This window comes from Heterocephalus glaber, unplaced genomic scaffold (assembly GCF_053883595.1).
Source record: "Heterocephalus glaber isolate CG9 unplaced genomic scaffold, H.glaber_assembly_v1.0 deba00001509, whole genome shotgun sequence".
Classification (NCBI taxonomy): Eukaryota; Metazoa; Chordata; class Mammalia; order Rodentia; family Bathyergidae; genus Heterocephalus; species Heterocephalus glaber.
Genome location: NW_028258325.1, coordinates 32697699 through 32720083, shown reverse-complemented (window position 1 = coordinate 32720083; position 22385 = coordinate 32697699). Strand labels below are relative to the sequence as shown.

At 34.9% G+C, this 22385-nt stretch overlaps 1 protein-coding gene across 3 annotated transcripts in view; it reads left to right on the top strand.

Annotated features, from left to right (window-relative positions):
* Positions 1 to 22385, top strand: part of Pds5a (PDS5 cohesin associated factor A) — a 137125-nt gene that overhangs the window by 50876 nt on the left and 63864 nt on the right. For all 3 annotated transcript variants that reach the window (XM_087187836.1, XM_087187838.1, XM_087187837.1), the window contains exons 7-13: positions 2226 to 2306; positions 8648 to 8788; positions 13732 to 13847; positions 15683 to 15777; positions 16922 to 17067; positions 19390 to 19541; positions 20974 to 21087. In XM_087187836.1, coding sequence (XP_087043962.1) covers positions 2226 to 2306; positions 8648 to 8788; positions 13732 to 13847; positions 15683 to 15777; positions 16922 to 17067; positions 19390 to 19541; positions 20974 to 21087 — 845 coding nt within the window. The remainder of the gene's footprint in view (positions 1 to 2225; positions 2307 to 8647; positions 8789 to 13731; positions 13848 to 15682; positions 15778 to 16921; positions 17068 to 19389; positions 19542 to 20973; positions 21088 to 22385) is intronic.

The window sequence follows — 22385 nt, the reverse complement described above, 5'->3', positions numbered from 1 at the left end:
AAAAAGGTTGTAGGTTCCAAAACTGAAATGCTATAAAATCCCAAATCTTTTGATTGCCACCATGACATCACAAGTGGAAAATTCCTCCACTGACCTTCTGTGATGAGCTGTAATGAAAACACAAGAGGACCAAAATACTGTATAAAATTACCTTCAGGGAGGCCGGGAATTTAGCTCATTGGTTCCGGCACCTGCTTTGCAAGCACAAGGTCCTGAGTTTGATCCCCAGTATGCCCCCCCCCCCAAAATTCTAAAATTACCTTCATGCTTTGTGTAAAGAGGGTTTGTTTGTTGTGGGGGCGGGTACCGGGGATCAAGCTCAGGACCTTGCGCTTGCAAGGCAGTTGCAGTTCCACTGAGCTAAATCCCCAGCCCATGCAAAGAGGGTTTATATGAAGCCTAAGTGAATTTCATGTTGAGACTTGGGTCCCATCTCCAAGGTTCCTTATGGTTGATATGCAGCTGTTCCAAAATCAGCAATCAAACATTTTTGGTTCCAAGCTCTTCAAATAAGGAATATTCTATTTGTATTCAGTTTAGTACCATCTATAGTTTCAGGCATCTAACAGATCTTGAAACACTTCTCCCAAGGATAAAATGGTATTTTCAGAGCACAGCCATGCTCATTTGTTTTTCTTTTGTTTATGCTGTTTTCACACTATACCAGCAGAATTGTGTAATTGCAGCATATTGGGTGAAGGCCCAACCAGTTATTGGGGGATACCCCATTGCCTGACTGGATGGGTACAGCAGAGGATAAATGAATAAAGTATAAGGAATTGTTTATTACTTGTGGGGCCAGGATCTGATCTTAGCTCTCTCCTGGCTAAAACCACTTGATCTTAGCTCTTTCCTGGCTAAGATCACAATCTCTGGATTTGTCAGTATTTATGATTATACAGCATAGAAAGGGGTATAAAGAGGCAGATGTAAGGAATAGCAGAACTAATGGATTAATGAGCCAGGCTTGTAGAAGTGGAGTAACTATGTATTTTTGTGAAGGACGGTGATAGTTAACAATTCACCTGTGTTACCTTTAGCTAACATTTGATCTTGGAGATAGGGTATACAAGAGTCATAATTCCTCAGCTCTAGTGTCATCTTGCTATTTAGAGATGTCACAATCTCATCAATCATTGATACCTTTTTTTTTTTGGTACCGGGGATCGAACTCGGGTCCTTGCACTTGCACAGCAGGCGTCAAAACCACTGAGCCAAATCCCCAGCCCATTGACATTTTAATTCTGACCTTTGGCATAGGGAATTCTGTCTCTGTACACCAGCTGAAGGTTCATTTTATTTAGCAAGTCACACATAAGCCTTGGAATGACTCATAATTTTAATCAGTAGCCAAATTATAAGTCAATTCAATAATATTAAAACCTGCTTAGTACTGCTGGTCTCCTACAGCAGCAGTGACTGTATAAACTTTTACTATATGGCCCTTTACATAAAATGTTTACTAATCAATGGTGCAGAGTATAGGGTTTCCTGGCCTCTTGAGACAGGTGGAAGATGATGGTGAATCAACGTCAGTTTGGTCCAAAACTTCATAGTATAGAGATGTTAAGTATTTTTAAAATACCTTTTTCAATAAGTCCTTTTCAGAATTAAACATTTGTCATTCCCTCATTCTCAGATCCTTTCATTTGTTTGAGTCCCCTAGAACTTAAAGAGGGAGCATAGTATTCACCATTTCAAGAATAAAATTGATCAAGAACTTTTTTTTTTTAATTGGGAAGCTTTCCATGTCCACTCTTCTTCAGAATGTGTAGTAGTTAAGTAATTAAATACTGACCATGGTGGGTTAGATTGAGGGGGAAGAGGAAGGTGTTTGTTGAGGGTACATGAGTGTGGTTGCCAGTTCATATAGATTAATGGATACAGTTTAAAAACCCTTAGGTCAGGCCAGGGATTTAAGCTCAGTGGTTCCACTGCTTGCCTTGCAAGTGCAAGGTCCCAAGTTTGATCCCTGGTACAAAAAAACCCAAAAAACAGAAAATCTTAGGTCCACTATTAATTTAGTAAAACATAGGGTTGCACTTTGGGCTAATATACTTTAATGTTTTATTTGTTGAGTTCAAGTTGTTACTTCCGCTAAAACCTTGAATGATTTTCAATTATATTTTTATTCATATTTTGATTGAGTAGATACTACAGTGTTCTAATGATGCTATTCATAAATTTACCAATTCATTTGTTACTTTGTTTTTATTGTTTTTCAGAACTTAAATAAACAGTCCTTCGACCTTGCAAAAGTCCTCTTAAAGAGGACAGTTCAGACTATTGAGGCGTGCATTGCCAATGTATGTATTTCTTTCTATATTTGTTCTATAATTGTGTAATTCTTTATCCATTGTATTAATTTATTAGAACTTAGCACATACATATTTATCTAATAGACAATTTTATCTAGAGCAAATATAAAAAATTTTTTGTTGTTGTTTAAATTCTTTTATTGGTACATTTTAGGTATACAATACATTTACATTTATCATTGGGTGCTTGTCCCTGTACATGATATATCTTGGTTCTTACTTTTTCCCCATTCCCTGTGCTCCCTTCCCTATTTACAAAGACTTTGTTTCCATTTTTTCCTTTTCTCATAATTTTTCCTTTCCTTTCTATCCTTTCCCCTTCCCGTCCCACTTCCCCTACTCCTTTGGACTTTTTCTTCCTATTTCAAATTTTCAGTTATTCATTTTAATCATTTTAATCCTTATTTACACTTTCAGTTTCTCACACTATTCGGTATTTACACGTGTCCTCTTTATTTCACTTAAGAGTATTGCCTCAATATGCAACCATTTAGCTATAATTGTCTCTAGTTTCTCGTTCTTTATGGCTGAGTAGTACTCCATTTTATAAAAAAACCACATCTTCTTTATCCATTTTCCAGTTGATGGGCACTTGGGCTGTTTCCAAGCTTTAGCTATTATAAACTGTGCCGCTATAAACGTGGGTGCACATATATTGCTGTGGTACGATTCTTTTAATTCTTTGGGGAAGATACCCAGCAGGGGAATAACTGGGTCAAAAGGGACCTCTAGCCCTAGTTCTTTGAGGTCTGTACTCCCACCAACAATGGAAAAGGGTTTCTTTCTCTCCACACCCCCACCAGCATTTGTTATTGGTTGATTTCTTCATAGAAGCCATTCTTTCAGGGGTGAGGTGGAATCTCAGTGTTGTTTTCATCTGCATCTCTTGAATGACCAGTGATGTTGAACATTTTTTCATATGTTTATTTGCTGCTTTTACCTCTTTGCCTGAGTAATGTCTGTTCATTTCAGATGCCCATTTTTGAATTGGGTCTTTGAATTTGGAGGAGCTGATGTTTTTCAGTTCTTTATATGTTCTAGATAGTAGTCCTTTGTCTGAGGTACAGCTGCTAAAATTTTTTTCCCACATTGTAGGTTGTCTGTTAGCTCTGTTGGTGGTTTCTCTTTCAATGCAGAAGATTTTAATAAGATGAGATCCCAGTTGTTGATTCTTTGTGCTAGTTCCCGTGCTACTGAGGTTTTGTTCATAAAGTCTTTTCCTATGCATATGTCTTCAAGAGTTCTACCTAACTTATCTTCCAGCAAATTTAGTGTTTCTGTTTTAAAAATATAAAATCTTTATATGCCTAATATGATCAAAATTGAGGAAATTCAGCATGACTTCATAAGCTTATTAGCATTGCTTGAATATGGCACAAGATAGGTGTTATTTTATGAAAATGTACCTCCAATTCCCACCCCCTATGCATTTGTATCTCCATTGTATGCTAATTGCTTTTACTTTCTCCCTGCATCTTCATCTGTGGATATCTGTGTTTCACTTTATTTATACATTTTCTTCTTTATTTCTTTTAGATCATTCCTTGGAAACCTTTCTATTTATTCTTCTTGTATAGTTGTTACATAAATGCCTTCTTTAGATTTTTTATTTTTTGGTACCAGGGATCAAACTCAGGACGTTGCACTTGCAAGGCAGGTGCGGTGCCACTGAGCTAAACCCGGAGCCCCTTCTTTAGAAAATTCATTGACCAGGAGCTGGGATGTAGCTCAGTGACAGAGCACTTGTCTACCATGCGTGAGGCCCTTGGTTTGATCCATGTACCACACCCACAAGACAGATTGAAAGCTTGTTCTAGTCAGTAATTTACAACACAAAAAATATTGTAATAATATTATCTCAATATAGCAGCTAATTCTGTTGCTCATTTGCTAGTATTCATAGTTTTTTTTGCATGTTCTATGTAAAGTTTCATTTTGTCCTTACATATTTCTATTTTTTATTTAATGAGTAACTATAAATATTCTTTTAAGTTGGTAATACCCATTTACCTATTGCTTTGCATTAAAATTCTTTCAGTGTTTTCCTTTACAAATCAACCTTTGTGCATTTATTTTTTTTGTGAGGTACTGGGAATCGAACTCAGGACCTTGCACTTGCAAGGCCGGCAGTGGCACCACTGAGCTAAATCCCCAGCCCCACATTTACCTATTATTGAATATTTTTCTCATAAAAACCAAATAAGGCTTTATTAATTTAAATCATTTAATATTAGTATTCTGTTGCTAAATATTTAAATAGGTTTTTAAAAGATATTCAATTAGTATAAAAAAGTACACAGTGAAACATGTTTTTCAAGTGGAATACCATGTTTCCAGTTTGCGGAAGTAACCATCACTGATGGTTTTCATATATACTTCCATAAGTAGCATTCTAAGCTTGTGTGTGTAGTTTATTAAAACTGTCTTCCTCGTCATTTACAAGGCCCTCATAATAAATATATTTTCCTTTTCTATAAGACAATTTTATTATATGATTATTTATTTATGTATTTATTTATTGGTTTGTTTACTTATTTGGTTTTTTGAGGCAGAGCCTGGCTTTATAGCCCAGGCTGGCCTTGAACTCTCAGTGATCTTCCTGCCTCAGCCTCCTGGGATTACATGTGCCACCACACCCGGCTATGATTATTTATTTTTAAAAGTACAGCAGTGGTGTTTTAAATATGTTTGTTCAGTCACTTTTGTCTTGTTTTTTTGAAGTAGTAGTCACACTGTGTAATTCAGGCTGGCCTTGAACTCATAGTGCCTGCCTCAGGCTCCCAAATGCTGAGATTATTATAGGCATGTGCCACCATGCCCGATTTAATTTATTTTTTAAATAAAATGTTTTACATTTTATATATCATATTTCTCATATAAGAGAAACCATGCCATATTTTTTTTAAATTCTTTTATTGGTACATTGTAGGTATACAACACAATTACATTTCTCATTGGGAATTGTACCTTTACATAATGCATCTTGGTTCTTATTTTTTCCCCATTCCTAGCCCTCCCTTCACCCCCTCCACCCTTCCCTATTTACAAAGACTTTATTTCCATTTTTTCCATTTCTCATCATTTTTCCTTTCCCTTCTTTCCTTTCCCCTGCCCCTCCCACTACCCCTACCCCTTTGGACCTTTTCTTCCTATTTTACATTATCGATTATTCATTCTAATCATTGGTACATTTCAGGTATACAATATAATGACATTCATCATTGAAAATTTGCACCTTTACATAGTCTCTCTTGGTTCTTATTTTTCACCCTTGCCCAGCTCTCCCTTCAACCCCTCCAGGCCTCCCTATTTACAAAGATTTTGTTCCTATTTTTCCATTTTCTCATATTAATCCCATTCCCTTCTATCCTTTCCTCTAGCCTTCCCACTTCCTTCCCCTTTGCCCCTTTTCTTCCTATTTCACATTACCTATTCTACATTTAGTCCTTATTTACACTTTCAGTTTCTCACAACAGAGAAACTATTCAGAATTTATTCATGTGTGTCCTATTTATTTCACTTAAGAGTATTGCCTCAATGTGCATCCACTTAGCTATAAATGTCTCTAATTTCTCATTTTTTATGGCTGAGTACTACTCCATTTTATAAAAAAAACCACATTTTCTTTATCCAGTCTCCAGTTAATGGACATTTGGGCTGTTTCCAAGTTTCAGCTATTACAAACTGTGCTGCTATGAACATGGGTGCACATATATCACTGTGGTATGATTCTTTTAATTCTTTGGGGAAGATCCCCAGCAGTGGAATAGCGGGATCCAATGGGACTTGCAGTCCTAGTTCTTTGAGGTATCTCCATACTGATTTCCACAGTGGTTGCACCAGTCTACACTCCCACCAGCAGCGGAGCAGGGTTCCTCTTTCCCCACAGCCCCTCCAGCATTTGTTATTGGTTGATTTCATGATAGCAGCCATTCTTTCTGGAGTAAGGTGGAATCTCAGCATTGTTTTCATTTGCATCTCTCGAATGACCAGTGATGTTGAACATTTTTACATGTGTTTATTTGCTATTTCTACTTCCTTGTCTGAGAAATGTCTGTTCATTTCAGATGCCCATTTTCGGATTGGGTCTTTAAATTTGGGAGGTCTGATCTTTTTAAGTTCTTTATAGATTGGAGATAGTAGACCTTTGTCTGAGGAAGAGCAGGTGAAGATATTTTCCCACATTGTGGGTTGTCTCGTTATACTGTTGGTGGTTTCTCTTGCTGTGCAGAAGCCTTTTAATAAGAAGAGATCCCACTTGTTGATTGTTTGTGCTAGTTCATGGGCAACTGAGGTTTTGTTCATAAAATCTTTTCCTACACCGAAGCCCAATTTTTCCAGCACCATTTATTAAAGAGGCTATCTTTCCTCCAGTGAGGGTGTTTGGCTCCTTTATCGAAGATGAGATGGCTGAGTGTGTCTGGCGTTGTTTCTACATCTTCTAATCTGTTCCACTGGTCCTCAGGTCTGATTCTTTGCCAGTACCATGCTGTTTTTATCACAGTAGCTTTGTAGTATAGTTGCAGGTTGGGGATTGTGATACTCCCTGCCATGTCTCTGTTACCTAGAATTGGTTTTACTATTCTGGGTCTCCTCTTGTTCCAAATGAATTTTTGGATTGTTTTCTCAAGGTCCATGAAGTGTGCTGCTGGGATCTCAATTGGAATTGCATTAAATCTATGTAGCAGTTTTGGAAGTATGGCCATTTTCACTCTATTAATCCTTCCTACCCAGGAGCAGGGGATGTCTGTCCATTTTCTGATATCATCTTCAATTTCCCTTTTCAGAGTGCCATAGTTTTCAGAGAAGAGGTCTTTGGTTTCTTTCGTTAGGATGATTCCTAGGTATTTCAGTTTTTTGGATGCTATTGTGAAAGGAATTTTTTGCCCTATTTCTCTCTCAGTGAGTCTGTCATTGGTGTAGAGGAAAGCTATTGATTTTTGTATGTTGACCTTGTAACCAGCTACTTGACTGAATTTGGTTATTAAGTCTAGAAGACTTTTGGTGGAGTTCTTGGGGTCTTCTATATAGAGTATTACGTCATCTGCAAATAATGACAATTTGACTTCTTCATTTCCTATCTTTATTCCTTTTATTTCTTTCTCTTGTCTAATTGCCGTGGCTAATGTTTCCAGAACTATATTGAACAAGAGTGGTGATAGTGGACATCCTTGTCTTGTTCCTGATTTGAGTGTGAAGGATTTCCGTTTTTGACCATTTAGTATGATATTGGCTGTTGGTTTTTTTCATAGATGGCTTCTATCAGTTTGAGGTAGAGACCATCTATTCCAAATTTTTGTAGGGTTTTTATCATAAATGCATGTTGGATTTTGTCAAATGCTTTTTCTGTGTCTATGGAGATAATCATATGGTTTTTGTCCTTGGCTCTATTGATATAGTGTATTATATTGATTGATTTTCGTATATTGAACCATCCCTGCATCCCTGGGATGAATCCCACTTGATCAGGGTGTATGATCTTCTTGATGATCTTCTGCATTCTGTTTGCCATTATCTTATTAAGGATATTTGCATCTATGTTCATTAGTGAGATTGGCCTATAGTTCTCCTTTTCAGTTGGGTCTTTCTCTGCTTTGGGGATCAAGGTGATGCTTGCTTCCAGGAATGAATTTGGGAGTATTGCTTCCCTTTCAGTTTCATTGAAGAGTTTAAACAGTAGTGGCAACAGTTCCTCTCTAAATGTCTTGTAGAATTCAGCAGTGAAGTCATCAGGGCCTGGGCTTTTCTTAGTTGATAAGTTTTTAATTACATTTTCAGTTTCATTGGTTGATATTGGGTTGTTCAGAGTTTTTAGGTCTTCTTCATTCAACTTTGGTAATTCATATGTATCTAGGAATCTGTCCATTTGAAAGTACTTAGTATTGATCAAAGAAATTTCAAATTACGTTCCATTGGGTGGGGAGAAGAATTTTCACTTTCCAAGCATCCTGAGGGAACAGAAATCAAAGCAATAACGTATTCAGCAATGCAAGTCTAATGAAGAGAAACCAGAAGTTTTTGTGATCATTGACATTTAAGACACTAAAAAAAAGAGAAGAAAAAAAAGAAAAAAAAATTATTTTTAAATTGAAACACAGCTAAATACTCCAATCTTTTTTTTTACTTCTTGTAACATTTGGTATTAATTGGAAGTATATTTCTACTGTTTAGATGACTGCCCTATTATATAGTAATAATTGAAATACCTTATTCTGTATCATCCCCTTCAGTTGTATATTCAGTACCTGACTGTATAGTTTTTTAACATTCATAAAACAATTTATGTTCTTAAATGAAATGTCTATTATTGTTTTTAATATCTCCTATAGTTTTTCAATCAAGTCCTGGTGCTGGGAAGATCATCAGTAAGTGATTTGTCAGAACATGTATTTGATCTGATTCAGGAACTTTTTGCCATAGATCCTCATTTGTTATTATCTGTCATGCCGCAGCTTGAATTCAAACTGAAGGTAGGATTGTTCAATTTTCAAGGCCTTTAAGTTTAAAGAATATATTGAAGAGTTTCTCTCTAAGTATAAGAATACAATGTGAATTCAATTTACCATTTTCCTTTTCAAGTATACATTTCTCAGTTGCTTGAATAAAACTCATTTGGGTGAGAAGAGAATTTACATAGCAAAAATGATGCTACCCTTGAAATTTACAATGTACACTATGATGATATTAAATAGTATTAATTTATTAAATTATGTGTATTTTTAAAATCAGATTTTTAATTGAGTGCTTTTGAGAGTCTCAATTATTTTATGACCCTTTTATGCTATAGATTAAAAAAATATATTGAATTGAGAGTATACTGTTATAACTTAAAGGAATTCATAATTTATATATATAAAAAAAAGCTTGCAATCAATGCCACATCTTAACTGAACTGTAGAGCCTTTTTTTTTTGAGGCGAGGCGTGGCTATGTATTTAAGGCTGGCCTCCAACTCACAGTGATCCTCCTGCCTCAGCCTCCCAAGTGCTGGGATGACAGGTAATCCTGGCCACACCCGGCTAGAACCTAACTGTTTACATTTGTTTTTTGTTTTTGTACCAAGGATCCAATACGTTTGTTTTTATATCTTTTTTGTGTGTGTGGTACTGGCGATGGAACCCAAGGCCTTGAGCATGCTAGGCAAGCACTCTACCCCTGAGCCACAACCCCAATTCTTTTTATTTCACTCTTTGAGACAGTCTAAATTGCCCGAGCTGGCCTATGACTTGTGTTCCTCCTGTCTAACCCTTCTGAGTTGGTGGGTTTACAGGCATGTATCACCACATATGGCTATATATATATATATATATATATATATATATATATATATATATACTGTTTTACTTGATTTCTAATTCAAACTGATATAATTAAAATTTTTTTTTATATTGAGATAAACTTAAGATGAAATGTTCTTGTTTAGCCTCTTGAAATGTAAATGCATAATTATGAATTGTGTGTTCCTTATTGTAAGCATTTGATATAGTATAAAAGACATGACATCGATGGATTTTTCTGATGAAAAACTGGTTGCAAGAAAAATATTATATAGAAAACAAAGATTACTTTGGGTTTCTTTGAAGAGTTTAACAGTATAAAAGTATCTCCACACTAAATTATTTTTATGTGTAAGGCATTAAAGTATTTCACCCTAACCTTTCATAGAGTTTAAATATGTAAAGTCAAGCCTCTCAGACAAAACTACTGTGGTAGAAACAAATTACACATTAGTCTTAGATTTCCTTTTGTGAGCTTAAGGTAAGCCTTGCTGTAGTGGCTCTTCATACTATCATATTTCTACAGGTTAATTTATTTAAAGCAGAGATACTAAAAGCTGAATCCAGCTTGAAAATAAGTCCAGATGTATGCATTTTCCATTTTGGGGGATTTTTTTGTATTAGGGACCAAACTCAGGATCTTGCACTTTCCAGACAGGTGCTGTGCCACTGACCTACATCCTCAGCCCTGCATTTCCAGTTTTAAAAAACTAGACAATCTACCATTATTGTGCCCTTGTTTCTTACATGACAAAAAAACAGCTAGAACTCAGTAGTATCAACAATTATTCCTTTATTTTCTACCTACTTTTCTTCATTGATCCAATTTCATTTTATAATCATACTCTAAAGTTATGTAAATATGAACTTTGTCCATGAATTTGATTGTCTTTTTCAAAATTAATGCCATAGTCAGTTAATTTTGTTTTTGACTGTTGCATCTCTTTTAAGGCAATATGTCTAACAGAAGACCATTGAGCTTTATGTTTTTGTATATTAGTAAATCTCTGCTTTAATATTGTGTCTATTTTTTTTTTTCCTTTTTTTTTTTTTTTGGTACCGGGGATCAAACTCGGGACCTTGCGCTTGTGAGGCAGGCGCCAGAACCACTGAGCTAAATCCCCAGCCCAATATTGTGTCTAAATAATAGCAATAATGGTTCTTACAAGACTAAATAAATCTCGTTGCCTTTGTTCTTATTTGCTCATTAAATCATAGCATGTAGTAGCTAGGATTTTCTTGTCCTAAATAAATAAACAAGCTTGGAGTCTGGGTACTAGATGTAGTTGAGGTAACCCTGTTTTGAATCAGCAGCATGTGATGAGCAGATAGCCTATAAAGTTTTTGTGACTTTGGTGATTTTCTGTGCTTGTATTTTTGAATCATATAGCCACAGCCCTCCTTGGGCATAGTCCTCAGAACAATTGAGATGCTTAAGAAAATGCTTCGAAGTAATATTTTCTTTGGTTTAACTGTCAGCTGTGGTGCCGGGTACAGGTATATCCATTGCCTACTTCATGAATCCACAGAGTACAATTCTCATGTGTAACATATCCTCTGGAGTTATGCCACTTAGCAACCTTGTCTAAAATTATGAGGAATTTTGCCTCATTTTACATTTAAGACTTTTCACGATGGAAGAAGGGAGGAGGAACATTTATATCTATTCTCAAAATTTAAAAAACATTTTAAAACAATCATATTTGCTTTATTTTGGTAAAAATGAGTTTTTCAAAGAAAATTGTTCAAAGTTAGTTGCTTTATAAGTAGAAACAATAGAGTTTCCATTTCCTGTTAGAATTGGACAGAAATAAAAATTTGAGTGGCTTTATTAAATATTTTTTCAAGAGTTATTGATAAACTGTTAATGTGGAATATCTCATTTTTGCTCTATTTATTACAATATTTGTTTGAAATTCAGAGTATTATATCTTTATGAAAAAATACTCACTTTGGCATAGATTAACAGTAGAGCTATATATCAGAAACATCAGGTTGTTTTTGTACTAAAAAGCTTATCAAATCACTGTAATCATTCAGTTTTAATCACAGAATAAATATTTGTTTATTTATTTATTTATTGGTATTGGGGATAGAACTCGGGTCCTTGTGCTTGCAAAGTAAGCGGCGGGACCACTGAACTAAATCCCCAGCCCCCGAATATATTTTAAAATTTACAAAATCAAGAAGGGGCAAGTTTTGGGTTTGTTTTTTTTTTTTTTTTGGTACCAGAGATCGAACTCGGGACCTTGCGCTTGTGAGGCAGGGGGCAGAACCATTGAGCTAAATCCCCGGCCCAAGAAGGGGCAAGTTTTCACTTAGTTTTACTTTGGTAGTTTATAGATATGAAGTCTACTAAAGTTGTCACAAATAAGAAAAATAATTCAATTCTAATGTTTGACATTTAAGTGATTTTTCTTTAAATAAAATAAATTATGTTGGCTAGTGAGTTTTACAGTTATTAAAAAGTGATACCCCTCAGCATTGTTCTCTTTGCTGGAGAAAAATCTTTGTAAATAAAAATTGTTCTGTTATTCATAATTGTTTTAAAGCTTGATATAATTTTTGTTTTACCTCTGTTTAATATAAATCTGCTGGTTTTATCCAGAAAACCTCTATTCCTAAGTTTAGACATTCATAGGGAAAAGATTATATCCCATGGTCTTTATTTTTATATTTTAATTTTGATCTTTTCCCAGAATTTGTTTATTGAATATCTGGTATTATTTTTTTTTGGTTTTTGGTTTTTGGTTTTTGATTTTGGTACCGGGATCTTTTGAACTCGGGACCTAGCACTTGTGAGGCAGGCAGTAGAACCACTGAGCTAAATCCTTGGACCTATCTGGTATTATTTTAAAGAAACATTATATTTGAGCTTTGTAAAATTGCTTGTAGCTATTAGGTATTCATTATTTTCCCAATACATAATGATTTTTTTTTTAATTTCACATCCCGTATGGTTTCAAGTAATTTATATTAAAATGTAATATAATATCAAAATTATATGTATTGGTTCATTATAATAAACTAGGAGACTCTTACTGAAAAATCAGTAAGTTTTGTTTTTTTGTAGTATTCAGTTCACCTCACTCTGAGTCAGCTTTCTCAGTGCTGGGACATAATATCTAACACCCACAACTTAAAAGTGGAGAGGTTTAATTTGTTTTTCTGGTTCAAGGGACACTCAGTCCATGGTCAGCTGCCTCCAGTCCAGAAACATGATGAAAGGGCATGGCAGAGAACACCGATCTCTTTGTGGCAGCCAAAAGCAGAGAGTAGAGAGGACCCCCAGTGACCTACCTCCAACCAGGCCCCATCTGGTAACAGCACTGAACTCATCAGTACACAAATCCAGTGATGAGTATAGTATCCCCATGATGCAGTCACCTTCCAAAACCCCCCACCTCTGAATACTACATGATACTTTGGGGGTACATTTTAGATCTAAACCAAAATACTGATCTTTTAGGGCCTTTTAAGATTCTTGCTATGCTATTCAAATGAATTTTCCTGAATCAGGACAGTCTTCAGTGTCATATTCTCCAGTCAGGCAGGGATTCTTGATTAAAACTTTTCATACCAAGGGCCGAGGATTTAGCTCAGTGGTTCCGCCGCCTGCTTCGCAAGCGCAAGGACCCGAGTTCGATCCCCAGCACCAAAAAAAAAAAAAATTTTTCATACCAAGATATTAATTACTCTGTGATAATGTCGAAGCTTACATTGAAGGATGGATTTCTTACGAAGAGAGCTTCTTAGAGTGGGGATAATTTGCAGCTTTGTCCTTCACAGAATTTTTTTCCCTTAACATTTCTTTTTTACCCCCCTAACATTTCTTTAGACAGGGTTAGAATTCAATGAAGTATATGTATATTTGTACAAAATGAATAACCAATGTGTAGATTACACATAAGCAGTGAAGTGTAGGCATAAATTAGCAGTTTGGCAGGTGTGAGATAAGATTAGAGAACCAGTTGATCTTGCATGGAATAAAATAAATTCCATGGTCAGTGAAAACAATTTTTTTAAGTTTTCACCATTATAAGTAAAAATATGAAATTGTATCTTCTTGAATATTTCATTTTTTGTGATCTGATAGTAAAGCTCTGGTTTTGTTTGTTTTCTCTTTTCCCTTTGTAGAGCAATGATGGAGAAGAACGATTAGCTGTTGTTCGACTTCTAGCTAAATTGTTCGGCTCTAAAGATTCTGATTTGGCAACACAGAATCGACCTCTTTGGCAGTGTTTTCTTGGACGGTAAGGGAAATGAAATTCAGACGTCTATATTTTGGAGAGTAGTTAGTATGGTCCAGCTGATTAAAACTGCATAGCGAAAGTTTTTTGGTTGGTTTTTTTTTTTGCATATCGAAAGTTTAGTAGATATTTGTTGATTTTCTTAGCATCTGTTGCAGTTTTTCTTGTAGAATAAATTGTAGGGCAAAAAAATCTTATTTTGCGGGTATGGTAGCACATGCCTGTAATCCTAGCACTCAGGAGGCTGAGGCAGGAATTTCCATAAATTCGAGTTCAGCCTGGGTTCAAGGTCAGCTTGAACAACGTAGCAAGACCCTGTCTCAAAGAAAAGAGCAGCATAGGATATTGCATTTAAATGGTGGCATAAATAACCTCTTGGCATAAATAGACACCATATCAGGACCTCAGTAAAGCTGTACAGGGATCTAAAATGAGACTGGAGCATGTTTGATCATCAGTATTCATCTTATTTCATAAACATCTTATTTTTCTCCAGTCCTACTTTTTTAAATGTATGTGTAAACATATTTTGATCATATCCACCCCAAATAACGCTCCCTCATTCCCTTCTCGCTCTTAATTACTCTCTAAGAAGTGTTTTGTTGCTTTGCAGTGTAAATAATAGTTTAATTTTTCTCTGGCTGTTAGAAAATGATAAAACCCAAATGTAAGATTTTGTTAAAACATGAAGATTATCTTTGGATAATAAGGTAGATGGCTATAGAGATTAAGACATTTATTAAATAACTTTACTTGGTTATCTTATGAGATAGCTTAAAAAATAAAAATGTTTGGGGCTGGGGATTTAGCTTGGTGGCACCGCGCCGGCTTTGCAAGCACAAGGTACTGAGTTCAATCCCCGGTACCAAAAAAAAAAAACAAATTTGAAAAATAAAAGTGTTTGCTTGTATTTAATATCATATTATTACCTCCACCCTCACCCCTTCTCATGGGGATTGAACCCCAGGACTTGGGTATCCACTCAGCTACACCTGTAGCCCAAAATCACATTATTTATCATTAATAAATATATTTTAAAGGTTGCTCAGTCTATTTTCAATTTTAGTTGTCCACCTTATCCTTATATATGTGGAAGTTGTATTTCATATTAATTGAATTATTGAGTTGTTACAGTAGAACATGTGTATTACTGGGGATGGAACCAGGGTCCTGAGCATATTGGGTAATCACTCTACCACTGAACCACATCCCCCAGCCCTGAAACAGCATTTTAATACAAGTAGGTCCCAGTCTGCTTAAACTTTGGTGATGAGGCAGTGTAACTCACACATTTTATGCAGTTCTCTTTGAACTTCTGTATCTTCTTGTGTTTATTTGCTTTCTACCTCAAATTCCCCAGTGCTTTCCTCTTAAGCTTTTTTTCAAGCAGGTTTCATGTTTTCTGCTTTTTTTGTATCAAATAATAATTAACATCAGGGCTGGGGATTTAGCTCAGTGGTTTCGCCACCTGCCTTGCAAGCATAAGGTCCCGAGTTCGATCCCCAGTACCAAAAAAAAAAAAATTAACATTAAATTTTTAGGTCTATAAAATGGGTAGTTTGAGTTGGGAGATATGTTTATATTGTTTTATGCTTTAGCGTGGTAAACATTTTCTATTTTTCCAAATTTTTTTTAATTCTGTATTTTTTCATTTATTGTACTTTATATTCTTTCATCAGAGCACAGTAAACGTAACACATTTTCTAATCAGTAATTATTGTTTATAATATTTATAATATAGTATTATATGTTATATATTTATAATATATTATTAGGTGTACTTCATTTGAAAATAAATATTTTTCCTTAGAATCAATATTTAGTTATTTTCTTTGTAGATTCAATGACATTCATGTTCCCGTGAGATTAGAAAGTGTGAAATTTGCCAGTCACTGTTTAATGAATCACCCAGATTTAGCAAAGGATCTCACAGGTAAGCTACTTGGTTTATTATGAATGTTAGAGTAATCACACAAATAAACATAAATGTGGCCTGTGACCTCACTTCACATTCTGAATAGGTTTTAACTCTAGTATAATTTCAGATTTTTATTTTTCACGGCTTAGGAAATGATTTCGTATTTATAAAATGAAAGTATATTTGAAGTTTTCGTGTTTTAATCCTTTGGTGTTTTTCAGAAATCCTAATTTGAGAAACTGCAGTATTTATGACATTGTGTTTGGGCACAATTATACCTGTGTAATTTAATACATTAACTTAATAATAAGCAGGAAATTGTCTTCTGGAGTAGATGTTCTCGTTTACCACATGAACCTGGAATATTTAAACCTACTGATTTGATAGTAGCAAATAAGTGGTTTCAATCAAAATATTTTAAAAAGGCAGAAGAAAAAGATTTCTATTTTGTTATATGGTAAAAATTTAGGAATTTTAAAAAAGAGATTATGGACTGTTATTCTGGATTTTATATCATGTAATGATGTAGGTATTATACCTAACAGAATTTTTACTTTTGGGGGGGGGGTCCCTGGGATTGAACTCAGGAGGACCTTGCTCTTGTGAGGTAGTTGCGGTGCCACTGAGCTAAATTCTTGGCCCCAGAATTTTTACTATTTTTCTTTCTTTTTTTTTTTTTTTGTTTGGTACCAGGAATCAAACTCGGGTCCTTGTGCTTACCTAGCAGGTGGTAAAACCACTGAGCTAAATCCCCAGCCCCTATTTTTCTTTTTGAAGTCTTTTGATTAAATGAAATTCTAACTGTGACAGATACAATGTTGTGATTCAGCTTTTCCACTAAGATACATAGTTAAAATGTGGTATATAGTAATAAATAGTTTTGTGATTTTATAGAGTACTGTTGTCTTGAAAGTGACTTTAATTTGTAGTGCATGATGGCACAAGCCTATAATCCCAGCACTCATGAGGCTGAGGCAGGAAGATCGCCAGGAGCTTGAGACCAGCCTGAACTATATAGACCCTGTCTCAAAAAAACAACAAAAAATTTAATTCATGACACACTTTGTCATGTTTCAGTGTGTTCAAAAGCTTACACTGTTAATCTTTTCCATTCTAAATTGTGACAAATTACATAGATAATGTTTTTTTCTTATTATAGAATATTTGAAAGTTAGATCACATGACCCAGAAGAAGCTATTCGGCACGATGTCATTGTTACTATAATAACAGCTGCCAAAAGAGACCTTGCCTTAGTAAATGATCAGCTGCTTGGCTTTGTAAGGGAAAGAACACTGGATAAACGGGTAAAATATGGGAAATTTTGTTCTTCCCTAATTTACTGTGTTTAAATTATTTGCTCGATATAATTGGTATAATTTTTATAATAATTATTATTCTATATATCAGTTAAAGCTTTTCTATGGCAATCAGATTAATAACAACCCTAAGTAAAGAGCTACTGATTATTATGTCTATCTTTTAATTATCTTTCTAGAACTCTTCAGATTTTAGGCATGGGTTTGTTTTATAGCATCACATTATAAAAGAACAATAAATTAAACCAAGTTTTACTCTTTTTACACACCTGTTAAGTTTGAAAAGAATAGTAGTCACCTATATTTCTTAGAGTTAACATTTTCATCTGTTACTATCTCATATAACTAAGCCATGTTATTCACTAAACCAAATAGCATAGTTCTAAGGAAATAATGTTTCCATATGTAGTGCCAAGCTACTGGCAGAAATTATTACATATATAATTACTTTTTTGCTGTGTCTTTCGTTTGTGCAGTTAGGAACCTGCATTGGAAGTAATGCTAAGAACAGCAATAGGAATTGCTAGGGAATAGTGATGTCAACCAGAAGCAAGAGACAGGCATGCAAGGCAGATTGATAGACATCTACTTACTGACATCTTTAATAGTAATTATCCTACAGTGTGCTGTTCCATTTGGCATTGTTAACCTTTTGTCCTCTGGTTATGTGTAGTTTAGCTATAATTACAGGTTGGAGAAGCATTTGGTTTTGAAATACAGCAAGAGATAGTTTTTATGTTTCTACTTTAATAGTCATAAAGGGCCAGTGTTTTTTTAAAAATTGTCACTGAGAGGTGGGCACCTGTAATCCCATCTCTCTTGAGACTGAAGCAGGGGGATTGTGAGTTCAAGGCCAGCCTGTACTGTTACAGCAAGACTCTCACTTAAATAGAAAAAAAAAGTTAACCTTATTTTATTTAACTTGTTCAACTGTCAACTGAAGCCCCCCCCAGCTTTAACTTAAATGAAATAAAATTATTCTCTATCTAATGGGTAGTTGGCATTACTTTCTATTCCTCTCATTTAATTTATTGTTACTTATGTAATTTTCCCCTTTTAGAAAAATATCACTCCTTATTAATGTTTCTGTAGTTTCTAAAAGGGTTGAACAACTTCCTAACTTAAACTTCATGATTTGGTTAAAATAACACAGACTGGACATTTGCAGACCTAGATTGGTCTAATTAAGTTAGGTTACATTCTATTTTATTTTATTTTTTGGGTACCAGGGATCAAACTCGGGTTCTTGTGCTTGCTCAGCAGGCAACAAAACCACTGAGCTAAATCCCTGGCCCATAGGTTACCTTCTTTAACATTTGTTTTCTCCTGTGTAAAAGGTGGGAAATTATTCTCAGCTTTCATCGCACACCTTTTTATTTCATGTGAGAGATGTCAAAAGGCACTTACAAGCTGATATATAGAAACATAGTTTCATTGTATTTACTAAGTAGTACCTTAAATTGTTATTACTCTTGTTCTTACAGCCTGTCATGGTCTTCGCTGTAGATTTTTATAGTCTCTTCTGTTTCACCTTCCTCCTACCACCACTCTTTCCTTCCCTAGTATAATAATCCTACCAGCTAACCTCTAGAAGTCCAAATGTCTTGTACTAATAGGTTTCTAGGTAAATTAATTGCCCTTTACATCTACAGAGTAAAGAAGTTCACTTATGGTTATCACTAAAGTTCTTTCCAGATTTGCAGCCCTGGAAGTCTTAGTCCTAGACGTGGTTGTTCTTACTCTGGGTTAACATCAAAGGACATGTACTTGGAATCTAAAACATTCTAGAACCTAGGGCTTTTGTTTGCCGAGTAAATTGCGCATTTTGTGTTTTATATTTAATCACTTCTAAAACCAGGCCAATATGTTTATAGAAAGAATCAAATGAAATCTTCCATAAGGTATTATTTGGCTTCGGGAGAAATGAAAAATTGGTAAGTCATTAAGAAGTATTTGCAAAAAAAAAAAAAGTATTTGCACTGAAAAATTTCTGAAGTAATCTGATTTCTAAATAGGGACAGATTCATAATGGTTGTTAAATTCTCACTTGAAATGAAATGTGGTGATATATATATATTTACTTACTTAAAATTGATTATTTTTGCTGGGCTGGGTGGCACATGCCTGTAATCCCAGCTCTCAGGAGGCAGAGCCAGGAATATCGCTATGAGTTCGAGGTTTGCCTGAACTACATAGTTCAAGGCCAGCCTGAACGACATAGTAAGACCCTGTCTCAAAAAAATAAATTAAAAAATAAAATTGATTGTTTTGGCTGATAAATACACATCTAATAAATATTATACTTTTTAGTGGCGAGTAAGAAAAGAAGCTATGATGGGCTTGGCTCAGCTTTATAAGAAATACTGTCTTCATGGTGAAGCAGGAAAGGAAGCTGCAGAGAAAGTCAGCTGGATAAAGGATAAACTTTTGCATATTTATTATCAGAATAGCATCGATGACAAGTGAGTCTAATGTGCGGGTAGAAAGGGTAAATGTAAAACTGCTTTTCATTTTAAAATATTTATTTCTGTTAAATTTTAAAATAATTTCCAAATTTAGAAGTCGTTTTTTGAATATTTGTGTATACCTTCTTTTATAGAAGACTCTACCCAAAATTGTAAGGTAGAAAATAGTGAAATAAGCATGGACTTTGGAATTAGGCAGACTGAGACCCATCATTCACTCTGTCCTGGATGATTTCACTTCTCTACACCTCTATTTTACATGAAAAGGAATAATACTCTCCTCATAGGATTGTCTTGTGGATTAAATAAAATAATGAGGGGCCGAGAATTTAGCTCAGTGGTTCTGCTGCCTGCTCGCAAGCACAAGGACCTGAGTTGGATCCCTGGTACTAAAAATAAATAAATAAAATAAAATAATGAATTTAAGGCATCTTGACACTCTGCCTGCAATAGTGCAGTACTGGATAACTCCTGATAATTAAGTCTTCCCTTTTTGCAATGCCATCCCTACCCAAGGAAAAATTACTAAGTTCTATTCATCCCTCCACCCCCACCTCTACCCCCTACCCCCACCCCACCCCCGGGGATAAAATTCAGGACCTTGAGCTTGCAAGGCAGGCTTGGCGCCACTGAACTAAATCCCCCCAGCCCTCCATTTTCTTAATGCTACTTATTATTCTGTGTTTGCATTATACTAATAATACTTGGCTTTTATAAAATACTTTGCAGTGTTTTATTACATTTGAGTGGCTGCTTGACCGTCAGCAGATGTTATTTTATTGGTTAATGAAAAGCTCTTACGTTTTTTTATCCCAGTAATACTCAATAATAGATAAAATCTTAGCAAGAAGGATTCGGATTCTAATATTGATAAGGAAGTAAGATACTAGAGAGAAGCAAAATCAAATGTTTATGTTTCCAGGAAGTAGTATGAAGGAAGATCTTCCTGTTTACTACATGGCAACATAGTAAAGGAGCCGAACTGTAATCAGAAGAGGTTATTGGCCTGCCTCGCAAGCGCAAGTTCCTGAATTCAATCCCCGGTACCAAAAAAACAAACAAACAAACAAAAAACCATAAGAGATTATTGAGTTTCTTGAGATTTAGCTGTACTTAGAATTGTAACTTTACAGTATATGTATAGTTAACTAATTTGTGATAAGTTCACAAACTACTGAAGAATAGGTAAAATGGCCTAAGTGTTTCATAATGACAGATTATGAAGTAAAGTCGCAAGAAGAAACTGTCTCTCTAAATTTAAAAATAACTGCATTAATCTTCCAAGGATAGGACTGATCATATACTGGTGTTTTCCATTGGGTGCATAGCTGTCACAATTTATATGATATCTTTGCACAAAATGATTTAAATGACTGTTGTTTCTTTAAAATAGAATACTTATGGGTTGTTGTGTTTTTTTTTTTAATAGACTGTTGGTAGAGAAAATCTTTGCTCAGTATCTTGTGCCCCACAACCTGGAAACAGAAGAGAGAATGAAATGTTTGTATTACTTGTATGCTAGTTTGGATCCAAATGCTGTAAAGTAAGTTACTATTCAAATGACTGAATTATTTCCTAAAGATTTCATAAAAGTACTTCATCTTATCTAGTAATTATTGATGAGTTTGTTGCTGCTTCTTTTGAATCAAAAAACTAAGGTAAATATTGTGGAGAAAAGTACTATGATTTAAATTCAGATCAATCAACAGCAAAGATATTGTATACATAGACATATTTGGCACCTGGGTTGGTAATATGGTTTCGAAGATTGAAAAGTCCCCAAATACTATACCGAATGTCTTAACTGGAACTGTCCTAGGTCAGCCAGCTTGTGTGATCACTCTAATAGGCTTTTTAAAAGTGTCACGGTGGGTATTACAATCATATTGCACACTCAAATATAAACAATTTATATTTGTAAATTACAGATACACAAAGTTAATGAATCTGTCATTAAGAACTTTGAATTTTTTGAGTTAGGACTTAAGCTATACATATACACACACAAGTTAAACATAAGTTTATAAAACAGTTTTCTTATAGTTTCAAAATTATAGAAAAATTGCAGGAGCAGTATGAAACATTGTGCCATCTCCCTTTACCCTGATCCATTTTCAGCCATTTGATATTTTTTGGTTTGGTTTTTTTTTTTGGTACCAGGGATCGAACTCGGGACCTTGTGCTTGTGAGGCAGGCGCTGGAACCACTGAGCTAAATCCCCGGCCCTGTCATTTGATATTTTTACATTCTTTCTTATTATCTGTGCACGCAATTTGTTCTTAATAATTTGCAGACTTGTGGATCCTTTTACTTGTAAAATTAATACCAATAAAGTATTTTGTCTAATTGAGTATGTTTTCATATTTTCTCAATTGTCCATATCATGTTTTTAATGGATATTTCCCCCATCCAGGATTTTATATTACATATTTAGTTGTATTTCTGGTCTCTTAATCGACTGGTTAATCTTTGGGTTTTTTTGTCTTTGATTTTTTTGGGAAGAATAGTGCATGAGCTATTTTGTATAATGTTGCCTTATTTTTGTATCTTCTAATGTTTCCTCATTATCAGACTAAGATCATGCATTTTTATAAAAATTCTGTGAAGGTAATGTATCCTTGAGCCATCTTATCAGGAGGCATTAACCATCATTTTTTTCTTTTTGGTACGGGGGATCAAACTCTGGTCCTTGCGCTTGCACAGCAGGCGGTGAAACCACTGAGCTAAATCTTGGGCCCCAAAAGTTACATGGTGGGTTTTTTTTTAATTTTAATTTTTTGGTACCGGGAATCAAACTCAGGACCTTGTGGTTTCGAGGCACTGAGCTAAATCCCCGGCCCT